This window comes from Puma concolor, chromosome B1, assembly GCF_028749965.1.
Source record: "Puma concolor isolate L17-30 chromosome B1, mPumCon1.1.hap2, whole genome shotgun sequence".
NCBI classification, from domain to species: Eukaryota; Metazoa; Chordata; class Mammalia; order Carnivora; family Felidae; genus Puma; species Puma concolor.
In genome coordinates, this window is record NC_141670.1 from 195463824 (window position 1) to 195489037 (window position 25214).

The 25214-nt window shown below is 45.6% G+C and overlaps 1 protein-coding gene across 2 annotated transcripts in view; it reads left to right on the forward strand.

Annotated features, from left to right (window-relative positions):
* The first annotated feature begins 3067 nt into the window (after window positions 1–3067).
* TAPT1 (transmembrane anterior posterior transformation 1) overlaps window positions 3068–25214 on the forward strand; it is a 69101-nt gene continuing 46954 nt past the window's right edge. The window contains exons 1-2 of one of the 2 annotated variants that reach the window (XR_015250566.1): window positions 3068–4205; window positions 15666–15796. Coding sequence is in view for 1 of the 2 variants with exons in the window: in XM_086705388.1 (XP_086561514.1) it covers window positions 3365–4205; window positions 15666–15796 (972 nt within the window). In the remaining variant the exon portion in view is untranslated. The remainder of the gene's footprint in view (window positions 4206–15665; window positions 15797–25214) is intronic. The other variant, XM_086705388.1, reaches the window with a different exon arrangement.

The window sequence follows — 25214 nt, forward strand, 5'->3', positions numbered from 1 at the left end:
TCTAGTCCAATATGTTATAGGGGGAAAAGGAAAATGAAGCATAGAGTGGTCACATGTGTTACCTTAGGTCAAAAGACTCTTTAACTGGAGTCAGAGAGCGTCCAGGCCTTCTCTTGATTTAGAGTCCTCACAGGTCATTAAAGTATTTGAAGTTTGGGCGCCTGGGTGGCTCAGTCAGTTGAGTGTCCAACTTCAGCTCAGGTCATGATCTCACAGTCTGTGAGTTCAAGCCCCACATTGGGCTCTGTGCTGACAGCTCGGAGCCTGGAGCCTGCTTCGGATTCTCTGTCTACCTTTCTCTCTGCCCCTCCCCTGCTCATGCTCTGTCTCTGTCTCTCTCAAAAATAAATAAACATTAAAAAAATTAAAAAAAAATAAAGTATTTGATGTTTTTGTTACTCAGGAAAAGTATATAGAACGAATTTCAAACATATTTTAGCGGCACATATATAAAGTGCCATTGAGATAAAATGCTTTGTAGTTGAAAAGTAAAACCTACTATAAGTTTAAATGAAAGGAAACATTCAAAATTATCTGTAAAGGAGAAAGAAAAGTAGAAATAGTATTTTTTTTCAGCTTCTATTGTAGAATAGGTATTGCCCATTTACCAATGAAAAGGCACAGAGAACCAGTTTATAGACTTCATGACAGTTTTCAGGAGCTTGAATCCATGATTCATGCACAATGCATTCAATTTATTTTGTTTAGCCATAAAATCACAACTGTTAAATCTTTAATTACTAAAATATGAAGTTATGCAATTTATTTTTTTAAACTGTGTATACTTCTTTCCAAATTTCCATTATTTTAAAAAATGATATTTTGTGCTTTGCTATTTTCAAAATACAATAGCCACATGATAGACATTACAATTAGAAGGTACAAGAATACACACTTAATTAAAAATACATGCAACAACTTTACAAACTCTTAATTAAATTTATATCATCAAAGTTGTTACACATGTATATTAAAATGTAACTTTGAATATAGGATTCCCTTTCTTAAGAAAGGTTTTTCAGCTTGAGTTTTTCTCTTTTCTGCTGTTTACATATAAGATTCTTCCCAACTTCTTGTTCTTGCTCTTCACTTTCCTCTATTAAACCTATTTCCCATCAATAATGTTATTTCTTACATCAGCAGCTAGGACAGTGACATACTAATAGCACACCAGCTCACTCTTCGTTGAACTAAGTTAAATTGCTGTAGCTGACTGTCATCCAAATCGTTTTTCTTTTAAATTTTTTTTTAATGTTTAATTAATTTTGTAAGAGAGAGAGAGAAAGAGAGAGAGAGAGACTGTGAGCAGGAGAGGGGCAGAGAGAGAGGGAGACACAGAATCCGAAGCAGGTTCCAGGCTCCGTGCTTTCAGCACAGAGCCGGACACGGGGCTCGAACTCACAAACCGTGAGATCATGACCTGAGCCGAAGTCGGACCTTCAACCGACTGAGCCACCCAGGCACCCCAAAATCGTTTTTCTCTTACAGTTTAACTCAGAATGCCATCTGACGTCTCTTTAATGGTGAGAGTTGTCATGTTTTTGAAACATTCCTATTGTTTCCTAATGGTGCTATTATAAATCTAGGCCTGTATCTTTTTACACCTGTTATAAAAAACGTTGTTTCTGAACTCCTAATTATTTTCCAGAGACCTGGTGCTTCAATGCTGTGTAACTATTTCTTACCGAGACTTAGAATATGTATTTGAAAACACCCTTTCCTGGATTCTGAATCAGTTGCAGTAAGTTGAATTAACCCAAAGAAAACGAGTTTTTGTATGCAATAAGGTATTTGATTGTCTAATGACCAAAACCTATACAAGGGAAGAATAGTGTGAAATGAAAGTTTTATACTGTTTAAAAATGTTTTTCTAGTATGACTTCATAATGGGTTTGAAATTGGGCAGTTTCACAAAGCATTAAATCAAATAACCAGCTCCAGGGAAGACCCAGCTGATGAGAAGCTGCAAGTCTCTGTTTTCCCGTCTTCACTTTGCTCCTCAGCATGTGTCACCTTCATAACTAGTCTGGACACAGCGATCCTTTCCTCCTTGCTGACTATTTTAAATGATAGGCACAGACTTTGGAACAGTGTTTTTCCTCCGGCCTGATACAGAAAATGAGAGAAATCCATCCCTACAACTGGCTGCCTTAGAAAACAGGAGTTCAGATTCCTTCCCTTCCAGCTCCTGTTGAGTTAAAGGCAGGGGCAATACGCCACTAATTGTGGTGAGGCGATAAATGAGAGCTGACACAAACAAGCAATACAAGTCTACCTCCTTCTTGACGATCAGTAAACAATGGAATAGGGATGGTCTTACACTATGAAAGATCAGAGAATGATAGAATTTAAGCTATAAGGAATCTTAGAGGGCGTAACATTTTCGTTACCTTTTGATTTTCAAAATGACTCTGAAGTTTTGACCAGACCGTTTGTTTTTGATTAAGGCTCAGCCTTGACGAAGTGTAACACAACAGAATTTCATGAAAATGGTCACAGCAATATTTAGAATTGTGTACCTGTGAACTGTTCTATGAAAAAGGGTAAGGATGTTCCAAAGGCATTGGTTCCTCCTTTTCCGAGGCCAAGCAGGGTCAGGTGCCAGCTCTGGAGCCTTTTTAGTCCATCTTGTTCCCTCATCTGGGCTCTTACCCTGCTGTCAGACTGACAGGTGGCTGCTCTCGGCATGCTGCCCCAGACCGTACACTGTTAAATTTGCTCAGAGTCCGGAACCAGGTCCTCGCTAGTGACAACAGGACCCTCAAGGTTCTCTGATGAATCAACATGAGCCCGATTTTGCTCTATTCATACCTGTTTATAGCTGGCTGTCAAGTTTAGATCTAGGGAAAATTCCAGACAGCTTAATGTTAGGGGAAGAATCACAGTTTTCCTTGTGCTAATCAAAAGGGCAACAGACACAGGTCAGTTCTGAAGTTGGCAAATCGACTCGCCACAGTCACCCTAAATGGAGCACGCAGCAACCACGTGGGAGGCAGGTGGCAAAGGCCCTCCCTAGGTCCCTTCACGGAGCATCTTCACTTGCACCATTCCTGAGCCTGGTGGTCTTGACGCCGCGCTCGGTGCGGAGTCACACCCCAGAGCGGCAAAGGACGGTGCGTTTAAGCAAAGTGGACGCCCAGGTGACGGAGCAAGGGCACCGCGGCGGCCAAAAGCCGTACCCCAACCCTCATCCCGAAAAACAGTGCAGTACGCCCGCGGGCGCTTGAAACGCACCGGGCTCCTCGGGCTTCCCCTCCGCGCCCCCACCTGTAGGTCAGCAACCCCGAGCTCCTTCTTGCTCGAGTGTTTTGGAAACTGTCAACGGAAACCCAGAGGCCAGACAATGTGACGGGAGATCATAAATATGCAGAGGAGCTGGAGCCCAAATAGCGGACGTATGGAGCCAGGGCTCGCGGGGGTCGGGGATCTGGAGCCGGGCCCTCGCTGCCGCGGCCGCGCAGGCGGTGCCAAGACCGGGCAGGCGGCGCCGGCGCACTCCGGTCACCGAGCCTGCAAAAGGGGCCCCGGGCGGGCGGCCGCACACCTCGCAGACGGCGGGCAGCGGTCGCAGAGACCGCCGCCCCGGGGCTCCTCCGCCGACCCTCCGTCCGCCGCCGCGCTCGGCCCGCTGCCGCCGGGCGCCCGACCCGAGCCTCGGAGGCGGCCGCTGTCCCCGGCCGCGCGGCCCGGCTGCATGGAGCCTGGCGCGGGGTCCCGGACGGCCGAGCCCACCGCGGCGCGAGAAGCCACCGCGCGCCACGCCGAGGGCAGGAAGAAGATGGCCGCGGCGGTGGCGGCGGCGACGGCGGCGGCGGCCTCCCACGCGCCGCTGACGCCAATGGCGCGCGCCGGCCGGCGAGCCGCGGATGGCGGCGGCGGTGGCGGCGGCGGCGGCGGCCCGGGCTCCGGCGAGGGGCGGGGCGAGGCCGGGAGGGGGCCGGCCGGAGGCGGAGGCCGGACCGGAGGCTGGAGGGAAGCGGCGGGGACAGTTTGTTGTGCTCGGAACATGGCGGGCGTCGGCGATGCGGCCGCCCCGGGAGAAGGCGGCGGTGGCGGCGCGGACGGCCCGCAGCGGGACGGCCGCGGCGAGGCGGAGCAGCCCGGAGGCGGCGGTGGCCACGGGCCCCCGCCGGCGCCTCAGCACACGGAGACGCTGGGCTTCTACGAGAGCGACCGGCGGCGGGAGCGGCGCCGCAGCCGCGCAGGTGAGGCGAACGGGCGGGCGGCGCTAGGCCGCGGCTAGGGCTCCGAGGGCGGCGCGGGGGTGGGGGTGGGGGTGTCGTGCGACCCCGGGTCCTTGTCCCGCGGCCGCCGCTGCCTCCGGGGCCGCCCGGGCTGTGGGCGCGCGAGCCGCCGCGGCTGCCGGGGCTCCGCGGCTTCGCGGCTCCGCGGCCCCGCGGCCGCTGACAGCTCGTCGGGCGGGGTCCGCGCGCGCGGCACCGGGGTCTCCGCGGCACACGCCCGGCCAGGTGTGGCCGAGAGACCGCGCTGCGGCCCGGGAAGTTCTGTCCCGGGGGCCTTGGCCGCTTTTGCAAGGTCTTTCAGAAAGACCCCCGGGTATCCTCACGCCCAGTTCTCGTTGGAGAGCGTCTCCCACGTCTCAGGGAGCTCAAAACTGAGAAGCTCAAGGCTGATTTCTTCATCATTTTCCTGCCAAGGTGACTTTTTCGTTGTGTATTTTAAGCGAACTTGAGCCATAGAAACCTGTTAACTTGCCCTCCAAATATGTGTTCCTCAGCCACAGCTAGCAATGTGGTAGTGACCAATGACCGTGAAGTTCAGCACTTTTCCCCGGAACAGAAATATTTAGCTGTCTTCAAAATGTTACCTGTGAACTTTTCCCAAATCGAAACTTAAGCCTCTTAAAAAAAAAAAAAAAAAAAAATGACTCTATAGGAAAAGATGCCTTTGTAAATCATACTTTGAACGACCAGTTTCAAGCATATTGTTATAGTATTTTGTAAGCTGTAGGATTTTTTTTTAATTTTAAATTGCATTTGTATTCATATCGTAGTTGTATATTAGGCTTAAAACAAAAAGATTTTGAGGTATATGTTTCACTGAATAGTGATCACATTTAAATTTTTTTGTAATTTTTAAGTTTTGAACAGCAACTGAATCATAACTCCATTGAATTTCTTCCCCCCAAATTGCTTCTCATGGGCAGTAGGGGCTGCATTAGCCATCATTTCCTGCAATTCCTGCAAATAAATGTTCAGTCTTCAGGCTTACTGCATCACTGACTATATTTGGATATTGAAAATGTAGGAATACTCAACTATCAGAAGGCTGATCAGGTGAGATCCTGTTTGATTTGTTAATTCTCTGAACTAGACGTAGGTTAGGTTTTGAAGAGATCCGTGTCTTTGAAAAATGAAGTACGGACTGTGCCTTGTTCAGTCTTTTAATTAACCACTTAAAAATTCTCCACTGTGTTTGGTTTAGTTGTCAGTTAAATACTTGCTTTCAAGAGTATTTGCTTTCTGAATTGGCAGGCTCGAAGTAAGACAAAGTATTAAGTCTCAGCTATCTGTTTACTGACTTAGACTTGAACCTTAAAGACACTCTGGTGCCAATGGCAGTGAGTGTGGCCAGGTTTCACTACAATGTCTTTGAAATATTTCGGAGTTTCAGGCAAGCCAATATTATGAAAGCCTTTTTTGGTATTGTTTGCATACACGGAAAATGAAGTTGTCGGGAGCCTTTTGATGAGCACAGATGTATTAGGCTCTTGGAATAACCCCTAACATCCCTTCCTTAGCCCTTCCCAAGACGGGTCTGAATACCTGGTACCATGAACTTCCAGAGACTTCACACCCGACACATGTATTCTTCATCGGCATGAGTTTCTGAGCATGGCTTACTTAACACGTTGGAAGCTGGACTTTTAACCCATAGTTGCAGAAAGTCTATCTGAGAGACACATCCAGCTTTAGCTGTGGGGGTAGTCCTCCTTGTCCCCCTAATTCCATCAGTCTTGTTGTGAGGGGAGATAGACGGTGGAAACCCGTGGGGATCAAGACATAGTTAAGAATCCCAGGAATATTTCAACAGGGGTCACCAGCCAGCGTTGTACCCTGTGGACCCCTTATTTTTTCCCCCAGGTGTCTGTCCCTCTCTGCCAGTCATACAGCTCTTGCCCTGCTGGTGTCCACCCTCTGAGTCGGATGCCCCTTTGTTTGGAGCCGCTGTCTGGACATTAGCACACTTACCGCCATTCTTAAACAGCCAGGCTGCGAAGTGGCTTCTGCTTCACCTGGCTTTTCTAGCATCGCCCTTTTATGCTGCTCTGTAACCTTTCCCTGTGTCTCCTCTAGAACTTAGAGAACTGTTCCCCAGGGGCTGGTCTGGGCCAGAGGGCCTTTGAGCGGCACCACCTGGTGTCACGTGGGAAGCGTTTCTCCCTGAATCAAATGTCTTCGATGTCTTGCTGCTTGCCCTTAAGGTGTTCCTCATCCATTGGAAAAAAATTGTTGACTGTAGTTGACACACAAGGTTGCATTCGTTTCAGGTGGACGGCATAGTGATTCAACATCTATAGGTTATGCTGTGCTGGCCGCAAATATAGCTGCTGTCTGTCACCATATCCTTTTTTGTTTTGTGTTTTTGTTTTTTAATTCTGATTCTGCCTCTGATCCTCTAGTCCTCCTCCCCAGTGGAGGGCAATCTTTGTTTTGCCTTTTGAAAGGCACAATCTTAGTGTCCTGGTGGCCCAACCATCAGTTAGTCCCAAAATTCTTTTTATTATTTTCCCAAGGAATTTAGAGCTCTTACAATGTTTGTTGGCCTGTCCTAACAGCCTAGGATTTCCTGAATGAATACACAGACGAGGTGCTTATCCACACTCTCCCCGTCCAAGTGAAATAATTCCAAACCTAGTGTTTGAGGTTAATATTTTTGCTTTATACCTGTCTTGGTTCACATATCTTTAGAAAATATATACGAATATTAGTTTGTGTATGAGCAGTTATTTGTACCACATACAGGTATCTACATCAAGTGTAAGCTTTTTTTTTTTTTTCCCTCATTTCAAACTCTTCGAATCACTTGATTTTCTGAATGCCTTCATTGACTTATACGTGGTGTGGCAGTGGGTTGAAACTTTTCTTTGGTCCTAGAACTTCTACCTTAATGTAGTGTGCAAGGGATATGCCACTCACCATACCTGTTCTCTGTCTGTCTCTCAAACGTGCATCGTATGTTCCCCTATTGCCTTATGTGGTCACTGTTCTTAGACTCCGGGTATAGTGTGGAGCTGCAGATTCATCTCTTTTGTCTTTTGTTCCTACTCTTAAAAATACTACCAACTTCTATTGCCCTTTCTGATATAAGCTCAGATAATAAGTACATGTTACCATAGTTTTGTACTCATTCCCCACTTGACTCATCCGTAAAAGTTTTTTTTTTTAAGTTTATTTACTTTGAGAGAGAGAGGAGAGAGAGAATCCCAAGCAGGCTCCCCATTATCAGCACAGAGCCCAATGTGGGGTTCAATCTCACGAACTGCGAGATCATGACCTGAGCCAAAACCAAGAGTCGGATGCTTAGCCGACAGAGCCACCCAGGTGCTCTCATCTGTAAAAGTTCTAAGTGGGAGAGTTTGTGTATAAGCCATGTTCCCATTTAGGAATCTAGGTCCAGCAAGTCAACTTTGGACTAAGAATTAGGCAATCTGTTCTTGGCTGGCTTCGGCTGTTGAATTGCTTTGTAGACTCTGTGCTTGCTTAGACCGTTTGCCTAATTCTTTGGCTCTGTGTCATGACTCCGCTACTAAATAGTTTAGTATCTGCAGTACCTAAGTTGGCTCTAGTGCCCGTGGCGACTTAACAGTAGAAGACTTGATGTAAAATAAGCCTCACCTACTGGTGAGGAGGAAACAGTACCTATATAGTGCAGGTGCTGGAATATGCACAGGGATGGGTGTTGTCTGGAAAACAGAAGAGCTTCAAGCAAGGTTATGGTTGAATAGTATGGTGTCTGATTTCAACAGTGCCATGGGGCCCGTGTTTGTCCTTTTGTTCAAATGGTGACTCTCCACTTCTAGAGCTCACACTTGTTATCCATCTGTTTTGCTGTTTTTCTCTTTCTTTTGCCCATTTTAGACCTCTTGCTTTCCCTCCATGAGGGAATGAGCAGAGGCAGGAAGAAAGCCTAAACCCAGAAAGGCCAGCTGAACTCCTTTTCACAGTTCCCACAGAGGCCTTCGAGTGGGACAAAGGTTTTAACTGTTCATATTTTTTACGCCCTATTATTTGTGTAAATTATTACAAATAATTTATTTTTATTAAAATATCTTTTCATGGGATGCCCGAGTGGCTTAGTGGGTTAAGTGTCAGACTCTTGATTCCGGCTCGGGTCATGATCTCACAGTTGTGATACTGAGTCCCACACTGGGCTCCCAGCTGAGCGTGGGGCCTGCTTGGGATTCTCTCCCTCCCTCTCGGCCCCTCCCCTCCCCCACTCTCGTGTGTGCACACTCACACTCTCTCTCAAAATAAAGAAACATTAAAAAAATACATAAATACCTTTTCATTTAACTGGACCTCATCTTCCACGGATGATTAAAGGCGGTTATTCTGATATTATACTCTAGACAATTAATTTCTCATTTACAAAAGGAAGTATTAATAACTGTAAAACTGGGAAGTAACTTGGAGTAACCACAACCCTGAGATAGGTAAGATAAAATTAGCTTCTTCACTCTGGCAAGCTACTCCTCTGCTTTTAAAACTCTCACTTGCTTTATTTAACTAGTACGTGTCAACTAAACAAGCAGTGAAAAATTACTCATTTTGGTCTTTGACCAGTTCAGTATCCTCACTTTTTAAACTGTTTAATTTCATCCTAGTTTACCCTCCAAAATGCAGCCCTGGCTGCTTATTTGTGGCCGGGTTTGAGGAATGTTTGCATGAAACAGGTCTTTGGAAAGACAGTAGTATTGACTGTCAGATTAATGACATTCCGATCCCATTTTTAGTCCTTAACCCTGTAACCTTGTGACCTTTTTTCTCTGTGTCCCTATTTTCCATCTATAAATGTATAAATTTATGAGAATTCTACCTATTCTTAACGTTCCTAAATGAGACTATTTATAAGTAGTATGAGGGTCTTAAAAACTGGAATGATACTTTTACTATTTGACTTAGGAAGACAGAATTGCTGTTGTATTGATTTCTAGTTGGCCTTGTACAAAGATGTACCTCTGTATTTGTGTAATAAAATTACCTATAATATTTTCACATAACCTTGGAAAAGTTTATTACGGTTTTACATTATTTAAGACTGTGGAGATTTGTATGTTTTGTAGTATTTTCCTAACAGTTAACCAATATTACTTTCCAATTTTTTAGGGGTCAGTGCTATTTTAAGAAAGATATATTTGGACATATTACTTAACATATAAATATATTTATGATTACTCATTACTTTTAATTAATACTTTTGTATCTTGGGTTCTTATTTCTAAAACAAGCTATCTCAGAAAATAATTAAACATAGTCATCTTTGAGGGATGAGGAGAGCAATTTATACTATACTTTTCCTCAATTTAAGATACTGGATCGGGGTGCCTGGGTGGCTCAGTCAATTAAGCGTCTGACTTCTGCTCAGGTCATGATCTCACGGTCTGTGAGTTCGAGCCCTGCGTTGGGCTCTGTGCTGACAGTTCAGAGCCTGGAGCCTGCTTCGGATTCTGTGTCTCCCTTTGTCTCTGCCCCTCCCCAGCTCGTGCTCTGTCTTTCTCTCTCGCTCAAAAATAAACATTAATTTTTTTTTTTTTTTTTTTTTAAGTACTGGATCACAGGGGCACCTGGGTGTCTCAGTCGGTTAAGCTCAGGTCATGATCTTGAGGTTTGCAGTTCCTGAGTTCAAGCCCCACCTCGAACTCTGTGCTGACAGCTCAAAGCCTGGAGCTTGCTTCACATTCTGTGTCTCCCTCTCTCTCTGCCCCTCCCCAACTCACACTGTCTGTCTCTGCCTTTCAAAAGTAAATAAACGTAATAAAAAAAAATTTAAATACTGATCACAGAACATTTCTGTGGTGAAAGATGAATATTGATTAAAAATACTCTGGAGGAACTGATTTGCATTTATGATGGGTATTATTCTCCTTATATGAAATATTCATATATTTCAAGTGGCAAAACTTAGTTTTCCAATGTAGAAGCGGTTGTTTATATTATATGCTGACATTTCTTCTTGGTGAGAACTGGGTAAATGAACTAAAATTGGTTGCCATCTAAAAAGTTAAGTCACTGTTCAGAAAATAAACATTTGGATTATTTTATTTTGGAAAATAATTTGCTCTTAAACTATAAAGACAGATGTTTGGCATAACGAACGAGAGCGACGTTGGCTAAGAAGGAATGAAATGCCACCACAGTATGGAAAAAGTTAAGGTATACTTAGAATTCTTGAGGGGTGGCACCCACAGGTGAAACAAGAGGCTTCTTAAGGAATTAGCCAGGCAGCTCTGCCCACTCGAACGGGACAAGTAAGCTCAGGCAAATCTGTAGAATGCTAGAGAACAATATTTAAAAGAGCAAGAAGAAAAACAGTGAAACGCAGCTATACTTGGGAACAGAAGACTAGGGAGCATCCTGCTGAGTATGTCTATGGCTACGGAAAGGTGGGAGCAGACTCACAAAACCAGGAGCCTAACTTAATTGCCCAGCTGCAGGCCAGCATAAGCCTCTTCTCCTTCAGTAGGAATCAAAGGGCTCTTTCTGGCCAGCTGAAGCCAGGTTAGGGTGAGGTTATCTTGTGTGATTGTCAGGTGGATGCTAATTGTGCCGTAAGGGAGAGAGCACGTTGGACTTGGAGGTCAGAGATCTAGATTCTATTCCCTATTTGCCTCTTACCCTTTCAGTGACTTTGGACAAGTCTCTTAACTTCCGCGACCCTCCGTTTCTTCATTTGTAAAACATGAACATTATCTGCTCTCTGTAGCTCTCAGGCTTGTTGTGACAATTTTATGAAGTACCGTGCGCAAGACCTTTGCAAACTGCCTCTTGGCAGATCGGGAGGATCCTAATCCCTTAAGCCGAGCCAGTTTATGAGCAGTGAGGGAGAAGGTAAGACAAAGCTTCCAGAATATTTCACCCCATGAAGCTTGGTTCCTTTGTTAATATTGCTTTAACGCATCTTTAAAAACCATTCCCTAGGCCATCAGTAATTGTAAGCGGACACTTCCTTTAGATTCAGGACTCACTAGGGGCTAGAATAGACATCGGGAAGATCAGGGTACATGGTGCCTGCTTCCAAACAGCTCGTGAGCTGGTTAGGGAGCCGACCAGTTAACAGTGTAACATCGTAGAGATGAACCCAGGGTGCTGTATGTGCAGACAGAAAAAGGAGAGAATGGACGGCTCCCAGTTTTCCAGAAAGTACATACACACTTGAGACAATGATGGGCAGAATAATCTAGTGCCCCAAAGCCCATGCTGTGGCGATAGACTGCTTGATTTTGAATTCTGGCTTCCTGTGTGATCTTGGAGACCTCCTTACCCTCTCTGTCCCTTGGTTTCTTCATCTGCAAAATGGATGCAACAGTAGACTATGCTCCATAGTTTTGAGAGCTGTGCACTAAAAACACGTTTTTATCATTTGATTTTTTTTAAGTGCATTGTGGAATTTAAATTAGTGTTTAAAATTCCTGCATTTCTAGAAGTAGAATCCTGACACACCACTGTTTTATATTTAGAATATAGTTAAGACACTTTTGGGTTTATATTATATGACTTGTTTACAAAAAATTAGTTATTAGGTTATATAGTTCATTGAATATGTTTATTTGCCGCATTGCCCTTTATCCATGAAAACAAGCTTGCAGAAGTAGTATCAGTAAATGCTAGGAAACCCCAAACCAGAACTGAGTAATACCTCTCAGGTCTTTCAGTAAGAAGGAGCTCGAGACCTCGTGTCCTGCTTCGCACTGTCACGTGCTTTCATGCAAACCCTGACTGGACCCCCTTGGCCGTCCTGTGTGGACGACGCAGGTAGCAGATGTTCTAAAACTGCTGCAGGCCTCGGTTTTCTCTTCTGTGAAACTACATCTATGACTTGAGCAGGGTCACAGGACTAACATGTGATAGAGAGGATGCCGGAACCCCCTTCTTCTGATTGCCAATCCCTGCTTTTCTCACGGATCCGAACAAAACTCTTATTATGGTAAAACTCGGTCATCTGCAGTCATCAGGGAAGACGCCACTGCGGAGGATAATTTTCTCAGTAAACAGGGTACAGCTGTCTCAATCTTTTAATTTGCTGTTTTAAATGTAAGATTCTGTAATGACCTGTTTCTGTATTTCCTTACCACGGCCGACATGCCGGCAGGCTGCCCAGCTGCCCTCCCTGCCCCTGCTGTGGATGATGCGAGATCCTTGCCAGACCCCAGACCCCAGGGCACATGCTGGCTGTGCCCGCCGCCATGGCACCCCGTCCTTTGGGGTAGAGGTTCCGATACCTGGTGGGTGACCTTTGACAGTCACTTAGACACGCACACGGCATAGAGGCTCCTTATCTTTGGTTCTGCTGCGTCCAGCGGGGTACTGGGGCCTGTCACCCTTCCTCTGCTCACCCTCCCAGTCTCAGAAAATTCTTTCCAGTCACGGGCTGTTTTCTTGAGAATCTGGTGTTCTCTGCCTTTGCCATTTCTGTTTCTGATTCTGTTTTTGTCCTCTCTCTGCCACCCTCCTTTCCGTGATTTTGCCCCCTCCTCCTCCGATCCACGCCTGCTGAGCACCTCTCGTGTGTGTCCAGTCCGGCACGGGGGATGCAAGGTGAGGGAGGGACCTGGGCAAGAAAGTGCACAGTGTGGCACGGGAAGCGCAGGAAAGGGTGCGAACTGAGGGGGGAGAGGCTGCCTTGTGTTCAGGGACCTGGAGCCGTCCCCACGGAGAGGGCGTCTGTGCCTCTGTGCACTTGCCTGTGGGACACTGGAAGGGAATCTTCGCCAGCCCACCTCTCATTTTCGAGAAAGGAGAAGCAGCCTAGTAACTAGGGACCCAGAGATTCAGGGGAGGTGGGTGTGAGGCACAACTGAAAACAGCTGGGGGCCACATCCTAAGGGTGCTGTGTCACCACTCCTGAGGTGTAGGACGCTACCCACAGGGCCTGGCTGCCAGGGGTTAGGACCCAAGGGAGCCAAGACTGGAGGGAGGGCGCCAGTCAGGAAGCTTGTGCGGGACCTGGAGGGGGAGAGGAGGACCAGAGGAAGGTGACACAGAGAGAGGGGAAAGTTCGTAAATGTTCCGGGGGAGGAATCAGTGGGACCTGGAGGGGGGAGGGCTGGCCCCCAGCTTGTAACGTACGAGTGTGTCACTGGTGGTGCGGGAACTAGAGTCAGGGCTGCAGGGGAGGGCGGGCTGAGCTGAGCGGGGAGATCCTGAGCTCTGTTTGCAGATTAAAGTGGTGGGGGTGGGCGGAGAGTGGTTCCAGGTGCAGTTGACCAGGAGGCAGCTGGGAATCAGATGTGGTGACTTTAGGACTCAGGTGGTGGTTTTAACCTTAGACTGTGCAAGGAGAGTATATATAGGGAATAAAGGAGCGAAGAGAGGGTGATTGAGGGCATGTCAGGGAATACAGCCTTGTATTACTGTTACTGTAGCTGGTGCTTTGTTAGGACACAGGGACTAGAATGCGGAACGGCAGACCTGTACGGGTCAGGAGGAGGACCAGCTGCCAAAGATGCCCAGGTCAGAAGAGTCGGGCGATCATAGAGAGGAGAACCTGTGTGGAGGGTGGCAGGCGGAATGGGGACAGGGATCCTGGGGCAGTGACCTCTGGGGCTCGCTGGTGTCGGAGGAAAGTCGTGTTAAGTTCAGTCTCTCCTGCCTTCCGAGAGGCCTGCTGCTTCTCAGTGTTTACACAAAAAGATTGATAGTTATGGTATGTTTATTGATAAGTATCAGCTAATCAAAACATCCTCTGCTCTCTCATTGGGAAACTGAACTGAGTAAGAGTACAAATTTTGTCTTTCACTGGTTTGACTGTTCTTGTGTGCGCTTCAGAAGGCTTTCTTTTTCTCCCCTTCAAACAGCCGATCTTGTTCTGGATGTACCCAGCCTACAACATATTGGAAAGTCCCTAATCAAAAGTTGTGCTCTACATGGATTTGGTGATACTAAGGCCTTCTGATCTGAACACCTGTTAATGTGTGAACAGTACTGTTCACCTCCGGTGTCCGTGGCTCATTGTACATGTACTGAAAGCATGAGGCTCGCAGCGCGTTTGATGACTTGGCCTGCCCTGCATGGGGCTGGAGTGGGTGGAAGTCTGCTTTTCTCTCCGTCTGTTTCAGTCCCCAGATACCTCGCATGGTATCACCACCTCTCCAGAGAGATGACGAATCTGGAATTTACAGAAGTGTGTGCACGCATGTGTATATCTTTGTGTGTAATATAACTTCTTTACGTGAACAGGCCATTGACCTGATGCTGAGAACTAGCCATCCGTTCAGTCCTGGAGGAAGTAAGTTGTTTTAGGCCCACTGGGAAGACCCACTGCTTCTGGGTTTTCTCAGGGCTTTGCAGCGGTGTTTTTTGACTATATACTCTTCCCCATACCTCCAGACTTTGAATCCTAGCCCTCACAAAAGATGCAGTTCCATAAGTCAGTACTCATAAATGAAATGCACATTCCCTCTCCGTTGTTTTTTGGAGGGAACACCAATACTGTGGTAAAAGGACCACAAGGGCCAGTTCAGAGCAAAGAGGACAATTTGAAATCTTTGTTATCCTGACTTCCGGCAGAGGGCTTGGCCTCCTGGTGAGTAAGAATAGGAAGGTGATGTGAGTTGGGGTACTGAAAAGTCATTGAGGTGATGGGCTGTCAGGGAAGCGTAACATTTTGGAAGTGGTTGGAACCTTAGCTTCTCATCTCAAAGTCTCCAGGCACAGCCAAGGGGAAAGACTCCACCTCCTTTGGCCTTACTTTCACGTGAGACGGGATGACTCTGGGTGAATCTGTTTTGGAGGAACAGAGGGAACAGGTGGACCAATCAAAGAAAGGGAAGTCGTTCTGATCTGCTTGAGGTTCTACTTTGTATGACTTGCTGTGATTATTATCCTGTTAGTAAGCCTTCACCTAGGGGGAAACGGCATTATTTAGATACTTTTGCAGGATCTCCAGGGCTGAAGAAGAAGGAAGAAGGTGCACTGATATCAGTGTAGTTCCCCCGGGGATGGTTTTTGCACTGGATCAATGCCTGTTTAGGTGACTTGACTCCCTTATAGCATATGTAGAGTCATATATGTGTGTATGTGTGTGTATACATACATACATACGTATATATATGTATATAGTATTCATTTTATATATACTTGCTCTCGATTCATTTTACCTCCCTTCTGTCCATCAGTCCAGGTCCTATATCACCTATAAGACCCAGGACTGGGCTCTTACAGACACTTTTCTAACTATTCTGATTAACAGTAATCATTCCTTATATATGTCTGTGGCGTTTTCCCTTTGTACCACACAGAGTAGCAATTGTCAACAATTTTTACTGATTGTTTGTATGTAGCTGTTCAGTTCTGGGCACAGAATTATAGATTTTTTTTATTCTCTTTTTGTTTTATATATGTATTATCTGTGACCCCAGCTAGCATATAAGTTTCTTGATAAATACTGTTCTTTTTATTTTGTGTCATTTTCTTTTCCTGTAGAGCTTTCATTGTTGAGGTTCCTCAGTGCTGAACTAACAAGAGGGTACTTCCTTGAACATAATGAGGCCAAGTATACAGAAAGAAGAGAAAGAGTATACACTTGTATGCGAATACCAAGAGAATTGGAAAAGGTACTATTTTTTTTTTCTTTTACTAGACATCATTTTGAAAGTTATGTCAACATGTTAATTATATGAAAATAAACCGTGAATACCTTGAGTTGAGTTTTTTAAATATCGGGAATAATGCGATCATAGGTAATTAAATATATTGGGGAGTAGGAATTCCCATGTAGGAAGAGGCTTTAAAACTTCTATTTTTAGTGTAAGTAAGATTCAGTGTTTCTTTACTTTGCTACATATTAAACTTAACCATATTTCCACTTGTGTCCCATCCAGATCACTTCTGGGGAATTCATTTCCACCCACTCCTTAGCTCCCATCAGTTTTATTGTAGTAGGAGCAGCATTTTTCCCATTGGGCCTGGGAAATTACTTAATTTCAGCCCTTTTAAAGGTTTCAGTTTCTCAGAAAGCCCTCATATTTAAAAACACATATGCCAGTCTCTTCAAAGAAAAAGACGATTCATTTCATCATTGCCACACAAAACCTCACATCCTGGGGTGGGCACAGCCACAACAGCACTGAATGCGTGCACACCGCCTTCCCTTGATTGTGTCTCGAGTCCGTGAAGACCAGTCAGATGTGACAGGAAGGCCTCTCTTTTTCCTCTGTGTTGCTTCAGTTGGTAAGTCTGGGCACTTCCAAGATTTCTTGCTAGAAAGAAAGGATTAAGAAATAATTCAGCTTCAGCTTTATTGGAATACAGTTTCATACTTTCATGGTAACGTAGAACTTACCAATGGTCTGATCACTTCCTTAGAATCATATTTTCTGGCGGAGTGGCTTTCAGAAGAGTTTTGTTGGTTAGCTTGACCAGAGTGTTCTATAATGAGGTGCGGTCGACGGTGAGAAGTGAGGACCCCGCTGGCTTGGCTGATGGTCTTTTATTTCTGACAATCCATCAGTGTGGTAGAGGGAAGGGAGTCAGATGTCACGTGACAGTTTGAGAAGCGTTGCTTCACCTGGGTTCTTGGTGGCGCGTGGCAGGCTGACATTTTAGGGAGTTCTGTGTTCGGGCGGGGAGCGGTGGGAGCGAGCGCAGACCGGAGAGAGAGCAGTCGAGACAGTGAGACGGTTGTTGCCTGTGGTCGGGATCCTGATGCCCAGTTATGATAGTGTGGCTGCTTTTCCAGGGAGTCATGGGGCCCGGTGGGTGAGACGGAGGAGGGTGGGGTGTGCTGTGCACCACTGCGTCCCCAGGGCAACAGCACCTTGATTTTGCACATTGGAATTTGTTTAAGATTTTGGCCAGGGATGGGGGGTAACGTTTCTTCTGCTTGCCAATAATAATACTAGTAATTATTATTATTAAATGTAAACATATAAATATTATATTTATAATAATTATAATTGTAGGCATTATCATTATGTCTTTGTTTTCTGAGCTCACTTTTTCCTTCCAACGATAAGCCAAGGCAGGGGAGTGTGAAGACACCGCAGAGGCAGTTGGAGAGATGGTCAGCCTGTGCCTGTTTCCTCGTCCAGGACAGTGTCGGCCGTGGTCAAGGTTTATCTACCTGGTCTCTTCGAGGGAAAGTTCTTCTTCCACCTGTCTGAATGGTTGTGAATTCCCATTTTTCTCTGGGGAGAGATTTGCCTGCAATCCGCAGCCAAACTGTAGACACGCCCAGGGGGTCGCTTCAAAGCAAGAAGTGTGTGTCTGACCCCTTTTATTACCCCTCCTGTAGCAGAAACGGTGAGCAGCAGTAACAGCCCTCATGATTATTAGCTCATCAGAGGCAGGTTCAATGCACACGTCCTTCTCTCTCCTTTACCAGCCCTGTTGAGATGCCAAGCAGTTTCTCAGTAGATTTCTCGCAGAAACTTGCAAGCATTTCACATTTCTTATTGTGACTGTTGTCTTCCAGGGCAAATGCCCTCAGGTCTTGGTAGGACTTCAGTATAAACCAGTGTTTTACACACCATGGTGCATGAAGGGACCGCTGACGGGTTGGCTAACCCACGTGGTAGGTTGCAATCAATTAGGACTTGTTTCTAAAGAAAAGAATAGAAAAGCATCAGTGTCTGTTGCCTATAGGAGGGTATTTTCTCATGAAACTTGGTTTTATTTGTGTGCACGTAAGATGTGTAACGTCTGGAAAGTTGAATTAACACTGCTCGTGCACGACTGTAGAAATTTTCTAGCCCTGTTTCCCATCACAGAGACTTTTGCTTGAGGCCTATTTAGGAAAATTTGATTTAGTCTCTTAGAACAACACTTCAGAAGCTTTATTGCCTCAGATGTACAAAAGGATGTGCGTTTTTCGGTTTAGAGAAGTTTCTTCTTAACATCTCAGAGTAAGTGAAATGTAGAGGGAAGCAGAATTCGATTTCAGTTTAATCATCGGCATAAATATCTCTCGTAACAGTGCGAGTTCCCTCTGGTGTCTCAGAGGCCTTTATTTTATGGGTAGGGTTTCACTTCAGGCTTTTATTACAAGAGTTGGGGGGGCTTTCTAGACATTCATGTCAATAAATTCATTGTCTGATACGTACTACCTAATATGTAATACCTTTCCCTGATACAGAACACTTCTGATAGTTAACACTTTATACATTTTTTTTTCTTGTGTTCTGGTAAATGCTGTGATATTTTCACCAACCTTTTCAGGATGAGAAACTTGATAATTAAAGAGCATTTTGCTTCTACAAGGGTTGCACATGCTATAAAACACTTAATTAATGTTTATACTTTCAAGTCAAGAGAAAGGTCAACTCAATATCTCTTACTGAACCTTTTTACTTAATATAAAAAAAAAATCCCAGAATTTTTGTGTAATCTTATCAGTGGATAAACCCATTACACTTGATATTCAGAAAAGGTGAATCGCTTATATATGTAAAATCGTATTTCTAGTGGTTGGCACTTTTTTCACATTTGAACTTCTCATTCTGATGTAAGGGGATAAAATTTTAGAGTGTTTCGTTCGCTTTGGGGAGCATTTCTTTTTTTTCTGCCACAAACTCCTTCCCCCTGTGCCCACACACCCCTTGGGTTCTTGTCCTGGTTCTGTTACCATAGGCACGTCTGTGTGGGGGCTGCGTTTTTCTCTTTATACAGTGGGGGACACTGAACTACACTTCGTCTGCGTTCTGAACTGAGAGGCAGGATAGTGCAGTGGTCAAGGGCACGAACTCTAAAGCCAGCCTCCCTGGATTTGCATCTTGACTCCACCATTTATTAGCTGTGAGGCCAATTTACTTCTGTCCATTTGCCTCATTTTTCTCATCTGTATATTAATTGTGTGGTATCCCCTATGTAAGTGTTTTAAACTGGTTTACAGCCCTCACTTCAGCAAGTTGGGGAATGCCCTGCCTTAGGAGAACAAGAGACATTTTGAAACTTTTCTTATCTTCAGGTTGCATTCCAACGGATGTCGCCTCACAGTAGGGGTTGCTGTCTACTTGGGCCCCCTGTACGGTAGGGTATATATAGATACCGGGAGATGTCTGGTGTCCATGGTTTCCCCATGTCCCACTCTGATCTTATATGATACTTTTAATCTTCCTACTTCATTTGCTGCTAAATTTGACTTTTCTGACCCAGCAAAGGGCATGATTTTCTGACTCTCTGCCTTCTTGGATTGCTGACCACAAGCAGAAGGAGCCTGTGGGAGAGAACTGTTTCCTTCCCTCTGTCTTTGTAACCAGGCTGTCTTAGAGTAAAGCATGTCTTTTTCATGAGGGATTTAGCTGATGGCCAAAAGAGGTAACACATCCCATCACCCTGACATTTTCTGTCAGGCCCTCTAGAGTCTGGCCTCAGCAGGCACATGACTGGAGTTTATGGTTAGGTCGTACCACACGGCTTTAACCAGAAGCCTTGTGAAATCAGGGCAGGGTCACCAGTTTCTTAGAAAATTCCTAGTGGGTAAGTGCTCACTGCTCCATAGCCCCCCCTTGACTTGGCCACTTACATCCCACCTCTGGCAGCTGTTTCTGTGTTAATAATAAAGCAGATAGGGGTGCCTGGGTGGCTCGGTCAGTTAAGCGTCCGACTTCGGCTCAGGTCATGATCTCACTGTCCGTGAGTTCGAGCCCCGCGTCGGGCTCTGTGCTGACAGCTCAGAGCCTGGAGCCTGTTTCAGATTCTGTGTCTCCCTCTCTCTGCCCCTCCCCTGTTCATGCTCTGTCTCTCTCTGTCTCAAAAATAAATAAATGTTAAAAAAAAATTTTTATAAAAATAATAAAGCAGATAGTGGTTATCAAATAAGAATTGGGTGCCAGGCACTGTCCTAGGCACTTTAAGTGAATTAGCATTAAATCTCCCCCACAGCCACATGTGATACATGTTCTCATAAAGTCCCATTTTCTTCGTGTGCCCTGACATGGCGATCTTGGCTGGTGTCTGTGCTGCACTTGGACCCCCTGGGAGCAATTTATCCTGTACCACATACAAAATTAGCCCTGGGACAAGGATTCATCTGTGTGAATCCCAAACTGCAGGAACTAATAAGGAAATGCTCACAAAAGTATTCTTTAAGATTCCTTAATAATATTTAAATGCTAATTTAAAGAGATACAGGTCACTTGTTCACTGATTTATCAGTTTTCTCAGTGTGTTTTGAGTGCTGTGTTCAGGCACACTGACGGCAGAAGCACAGCCCTCCACCCCAGACCTGTGAAGGTAATGGCAAGGTGATGAGAAAAGGAGGTGGATTTTGCACGTGCATTTTAGGGCTGGGGGGTATGGGTGGGTATGTAGGAAGATCCAGAGGTGGGAAGTCATTAGGGACAGGAGGGATACTGGGAGGGTAGGCCGGACCCAGGGAACTGTGAGTGGTCAGACTCAGCAGTGGAAGCTAGCTTTGGGAGGGTTTCTCAGGAATACTTTTACCTATATGTGTGGTAGACCACCTAACAGAGGCTTGGACACATCTCAAAAAAACTTTTGAGGAGTCTGGAGGAAAGATCTCAATGGCTCCAGCCGACTAATGAAGCCAGCCCGGGTCCTTTCTGTGTCTCCATTCTGCCACCGTTGGCAAATTGGCTTCTGGTCCTCGTGCTTGTTGCCTTTTAGTAGAAAGATGGCAGCCGCAGCCTCAGGCGTTGCCTCTGTATTACCCTCCGAAAGGAGAGGGGGGCGACAGGTCTTCCAAGGAAGGGAGAGGCGGATGGAGAATGGCGGTTGGGTCGGCCACCGGCCAGAGCTCTGCGGCTGAAAACCAGAGAGCGGTGTTCAACGTGGATTGGCAATGAGAGAAGCAAAAGGAGCCCCAGATCCACGTACATCATCTTCCTTCAGAGCCAAATAGATTGATTATTTGTGTTCCCTCTTAAGGAATGTAGTCCTTGTGTTGAATGCACGTCAGGTGTAGGTTGTGACCATTACAAAGTCTTTTACCAAAATTACTTCCTCCTTTGGCTACATATGTTTATGTGACTTTGCCTGTCATGAAAAGTAGAACTAAAATAAAAGTGTATTTTTGACCATTCTTTGGTAATTCTGTGCTTTTTGGCAGTCCTTTATTTCATTGTTACCATCCTTTGTACATTATAGTTATTTAATAACATTTAAAAAAAAAAGAGAACTCAACTGCTTGGTCTTGAACTACTTAGTTGTCTTAAAAATCTAGTAAATTCTTCTAGGCTTTAAATTTGTCAGCTGTGGGTACAGAATATTGTTGTTTTTCCACATAGGCTATTGCTGTGATTGAAAGTGAGAAAGAGTAGTGTCACGCGGGATAATTTGGGGTCAGAATTCAGTAATGTTAACTTTTCTTCTCAGATCTGCAGGTGACAGCCGAGTGGCCTGATCAAGGTGTTGAACCTCCTGTGACTTTGACTTTCTTTGTCAAAGATCAGGGGGTTGGACTAGGGTGTCCCGAGAGTCCGTGACTCTGAATGGGTTTGCATATGAGGAACAGAGGAAACAGGAGCAAATGGAAAGATTCACAGAAAAGGAAATTTTACTAATCTAATGGAGGAACTTAGTTCTGCTTTTTGGAGGGTCTAGGGGTGTAACATTTAGAAAAAATAATTTAACACGTTGTTTTCAAAACTACGAACTTACTCAGAATATCACATAAAGCCTTTTCGTTGTTTCTCAGTGTGAGTGTTCAGAAACATTAAGAAAATGTCACAGCCATTTGTGTGATCTTTATGTCAACAGAATAGTCCTGGGGTTTCATGGTGAAACGGATAGAGAGTACTTACCCAGACCCATGTTTATGGCAGCGATTTCTTGGACATCCTGCTCAGTTTCTAATTTCATGGAAGTGTGTTTGGGGAATCACCCCACTAAGTTCTACTCGTGATGCAGCTCTCGTTTGTACACGACCTGACTCAGACTCCCCACCACGAGACTGCTAAGAAGCAGGAAAGCCGCGGGATCCACAGTTGTCAGAATCCAGCACCTCGGCAGCCTAGGCTGGTGCCCCTGTGGTTCAGTCTGAGGCTTGTTGCCCCTGATTGGGGTGGTGGTGACGGCAGTCCCTCACTCCTTCTGCAACGGTCTTACCTTTTTTGACTCTCTTTGAGGACAGCCAGCAGCCCCTCCAGAAGTGGGGCTCGGAGGCAGTGGGGGAGCACCAGGCATCCAGGGCCTCTCAGGCCCTGCTACCTATTGGGCATAGGGGACGCATCCAAGAGTTCTAGATAACCAGCCAAAGACTTCACGCTTCTGCCCAGTTCACTGATGTAGTTAAAAGACAACTTGTGAAGTTGGCAGTGTGGGGCTCTGTTGATCTTTTCGAAACAGTAACTTATTTCTTCACATTGGCTTTAGAAACAATTTTAAATCTCTCCCTTCCTGTCTCTTTCCATTGGGTCGGATCAGGCCTTGTGATCTCTCATTGAGACTGTCATTCTCCTTACCTGTCCCCTCGGCTTCTCTCAGCCTGCTGCAACGCTGCTGATCCCTCCCTAAGAAAGTAGATTGGAGCCAGGAAGTGGTACGGTGTTAGGACCAGCCGGCAGCAGCTGCTAAGACCTGTTCCTTAGCATGACTCTCCCTTGTGCGTTGCAGCCTTGTTTGTTTTTGCAGATGCCAAGTCATGGTCCCTGCCTCAAGGGCTGTTGTGAGGAGTAAACAAGTTAATGTGGGTCGAGGGCTTAGAATGTAACAATATTCAACGTGACTTAAAGAGAGGCAAGAAAATCCAAGACCTTTCCACGTGTAGTCTTTTTACAAATGAAAACCTTCAGTTCATTTACCTCTTAAGAAATGTATTCCTCGTGTTAAAATATATGTCAGGTGTAGATTCTGATTATTATGAAGGCTTTCATCAAAATTACTTTGTTTTCCATGGTTACATATGCATATGTAATGCTGCTTGACATGAAGGTCCCAGGTTCACGGTGGTAATCCCATTGTCGGCCTTCCCCTGGAGTGCAGACTTCCCGGGGGGGGGGGGGGGGGGGGGGTGTGAATTTTTTAATTCAGGTGAATAAAAGTTATTATAGGGATGACCTTGAAGCAGTAATTGCTTTCAAAGTCAGTCATTTGTAAACTTTTTCAGTTGACAACTCATTCTCCTAAGAATGATAATCCATTCTTCTCATAATGGATTCCTGCATGTGGGTTCGTTGAGAACTTCTGGAATGTAGGATAAAGGTATGTGCTCCTTAGTGATTACTGGAGATGGGTTCTGTCCCTCTTGTAGAGTGATTACATCCTGGCCATGCAGGCTCCTACTCACACTGCACCCGGGCGTGCCCTTCTCTTTCTCCAAAATTCTGTTCCTTCCTGCCGTGCCTGCCAAAATCTAGTGCCCGTCATGTCTCCCCTGTGGGAGATCCTTGCTGACTCTGTTCCTCCCTCCCCTGGGTGTACGTTCCCCAGCGCCACTCCCACACGTGCCCACCCTGCACAGACCTAATCTCTTTGCAGTGTTCCCAGAGCACATCATTCGCCAGCACTTCCTACCTGGCCTGCGTCCGGCTCACTCGATTGTGAACTCCCTGAGGAACGTGTCCTTCCTGATGACCTTCTATCCCCAGTGTAGAATTAAGCCAGATACGGTCTCCGCTCTTGCAGGAGGAGACCCGGAGCTCTATAAATTGTGAGACCAGGGAAGAAAAGGGAAACACCGCTTCCCATCTTCCTCCTTTCCAGCTAAGAGTCCAGGCCAGCCACCCTCCACCTGCGGGTGCGGGTGCCGTGCGGTGGTTGTGGTGGAGGAGATGCTGTTCCGAATTGCCACAAGGTGGTTTGTGTCATTCAGAGAGGCGTATTCCAGAATGTGCTATTTTAGTGTTAGCCATAGAAGTTTATTTACTTTGCAATTTAAAAAGGAAGGCAGGAGATTTTTGTCAAAAGGGGACAGATTCTAAAAAGGTTAAGAAACCGTGCTCCATTCTCCGTGGAGATTGGCACTTCTGTTTACTTCTTTTGAGGTGAGTATTTTTCAAACAATGAAGGGCAATAGTAGTAGGTTGAAAACGAACGTGGGAAGAGCTGGTTGTATACGTTTTCACTAGCATGTGGCGGTTTGTTGACCAATACATAGTGTTACAGAATCTCTGCCATTTTGTAGTTTTCTTAACACTCAAGTTGAGATCTTAAAAACTCTGTTAAATCTTTTTTTTTTTTTTTTTTTTTTTTAGGAAAATTTGTATAAGGCCAAATCCAGTAGCAAGGTTGAGTCTGGAGGATGAGTAACAGGGGTCATTAATAGAAACAGTGTTTCCGTTTTCAAAGTTCCGTGTTCTGCAGGTGGACTGAAGTCTGGCCCTGCCTCTCCTGCTCACAGACCAGGCCAGCTCCCGAGTCTCAGCACAGAGCAGGGGGTGAGGGTGGTGGTTCTCGCCTCTCAGAGCAGAGCGGGGCATGGACTGAGGCCCTGTGCATAGAACCCAGATGCACCGCACAGTACCGGGAGAAGGCTTCCGAAGTCCTTCCAGACAGGAGCTCCTGCGAGACAGAAAGGCCAGCTAACATTTCTGTCCATTGATTATGTCTACTTACAGGTTTTTTATTCTACAGATTTGTAAGAGCTACCTCATTAATCCAGCAGATTATTTCAAAATCTATTTCCATGTAAATTTTAATAAGTCTCTACTTTGAGAATGAATTTTAAGAGGTATTTTCAAATTGGGGCATCTGGGTGGCTCAGTCAGTTCAGTGTCTGACTCTTGGTTTCAGCTCAGGTCATGATCTCACGGTTTGTGAGTTCTAGCCCCACGTTGGGCTCCGCGCCGACAGCACGGAGCCTGCTTGGGATTCTCTCCTTCTCTCTCTCTGTCCTTCCCCTGCTTGCTCTGTCTGTCTGCCTCTCTCAAATTTAAGTAAGCTTTTAAAAAAAAAAGATCTTTTCAAAGTGAATATCTGCAATTTGTCTCAGTGCTTTTCATTCATTTTTGTACAAAGAGCTTCCCAGCTTTCCCCGAAACTCTCTGCCAAACTACCTGTAGCCACTTTGAACTGTCTTCACTGCCCCTGTGTCTGTCCATGAAGGGAACTGAGTTCCAACCAGCCTATCCCTGT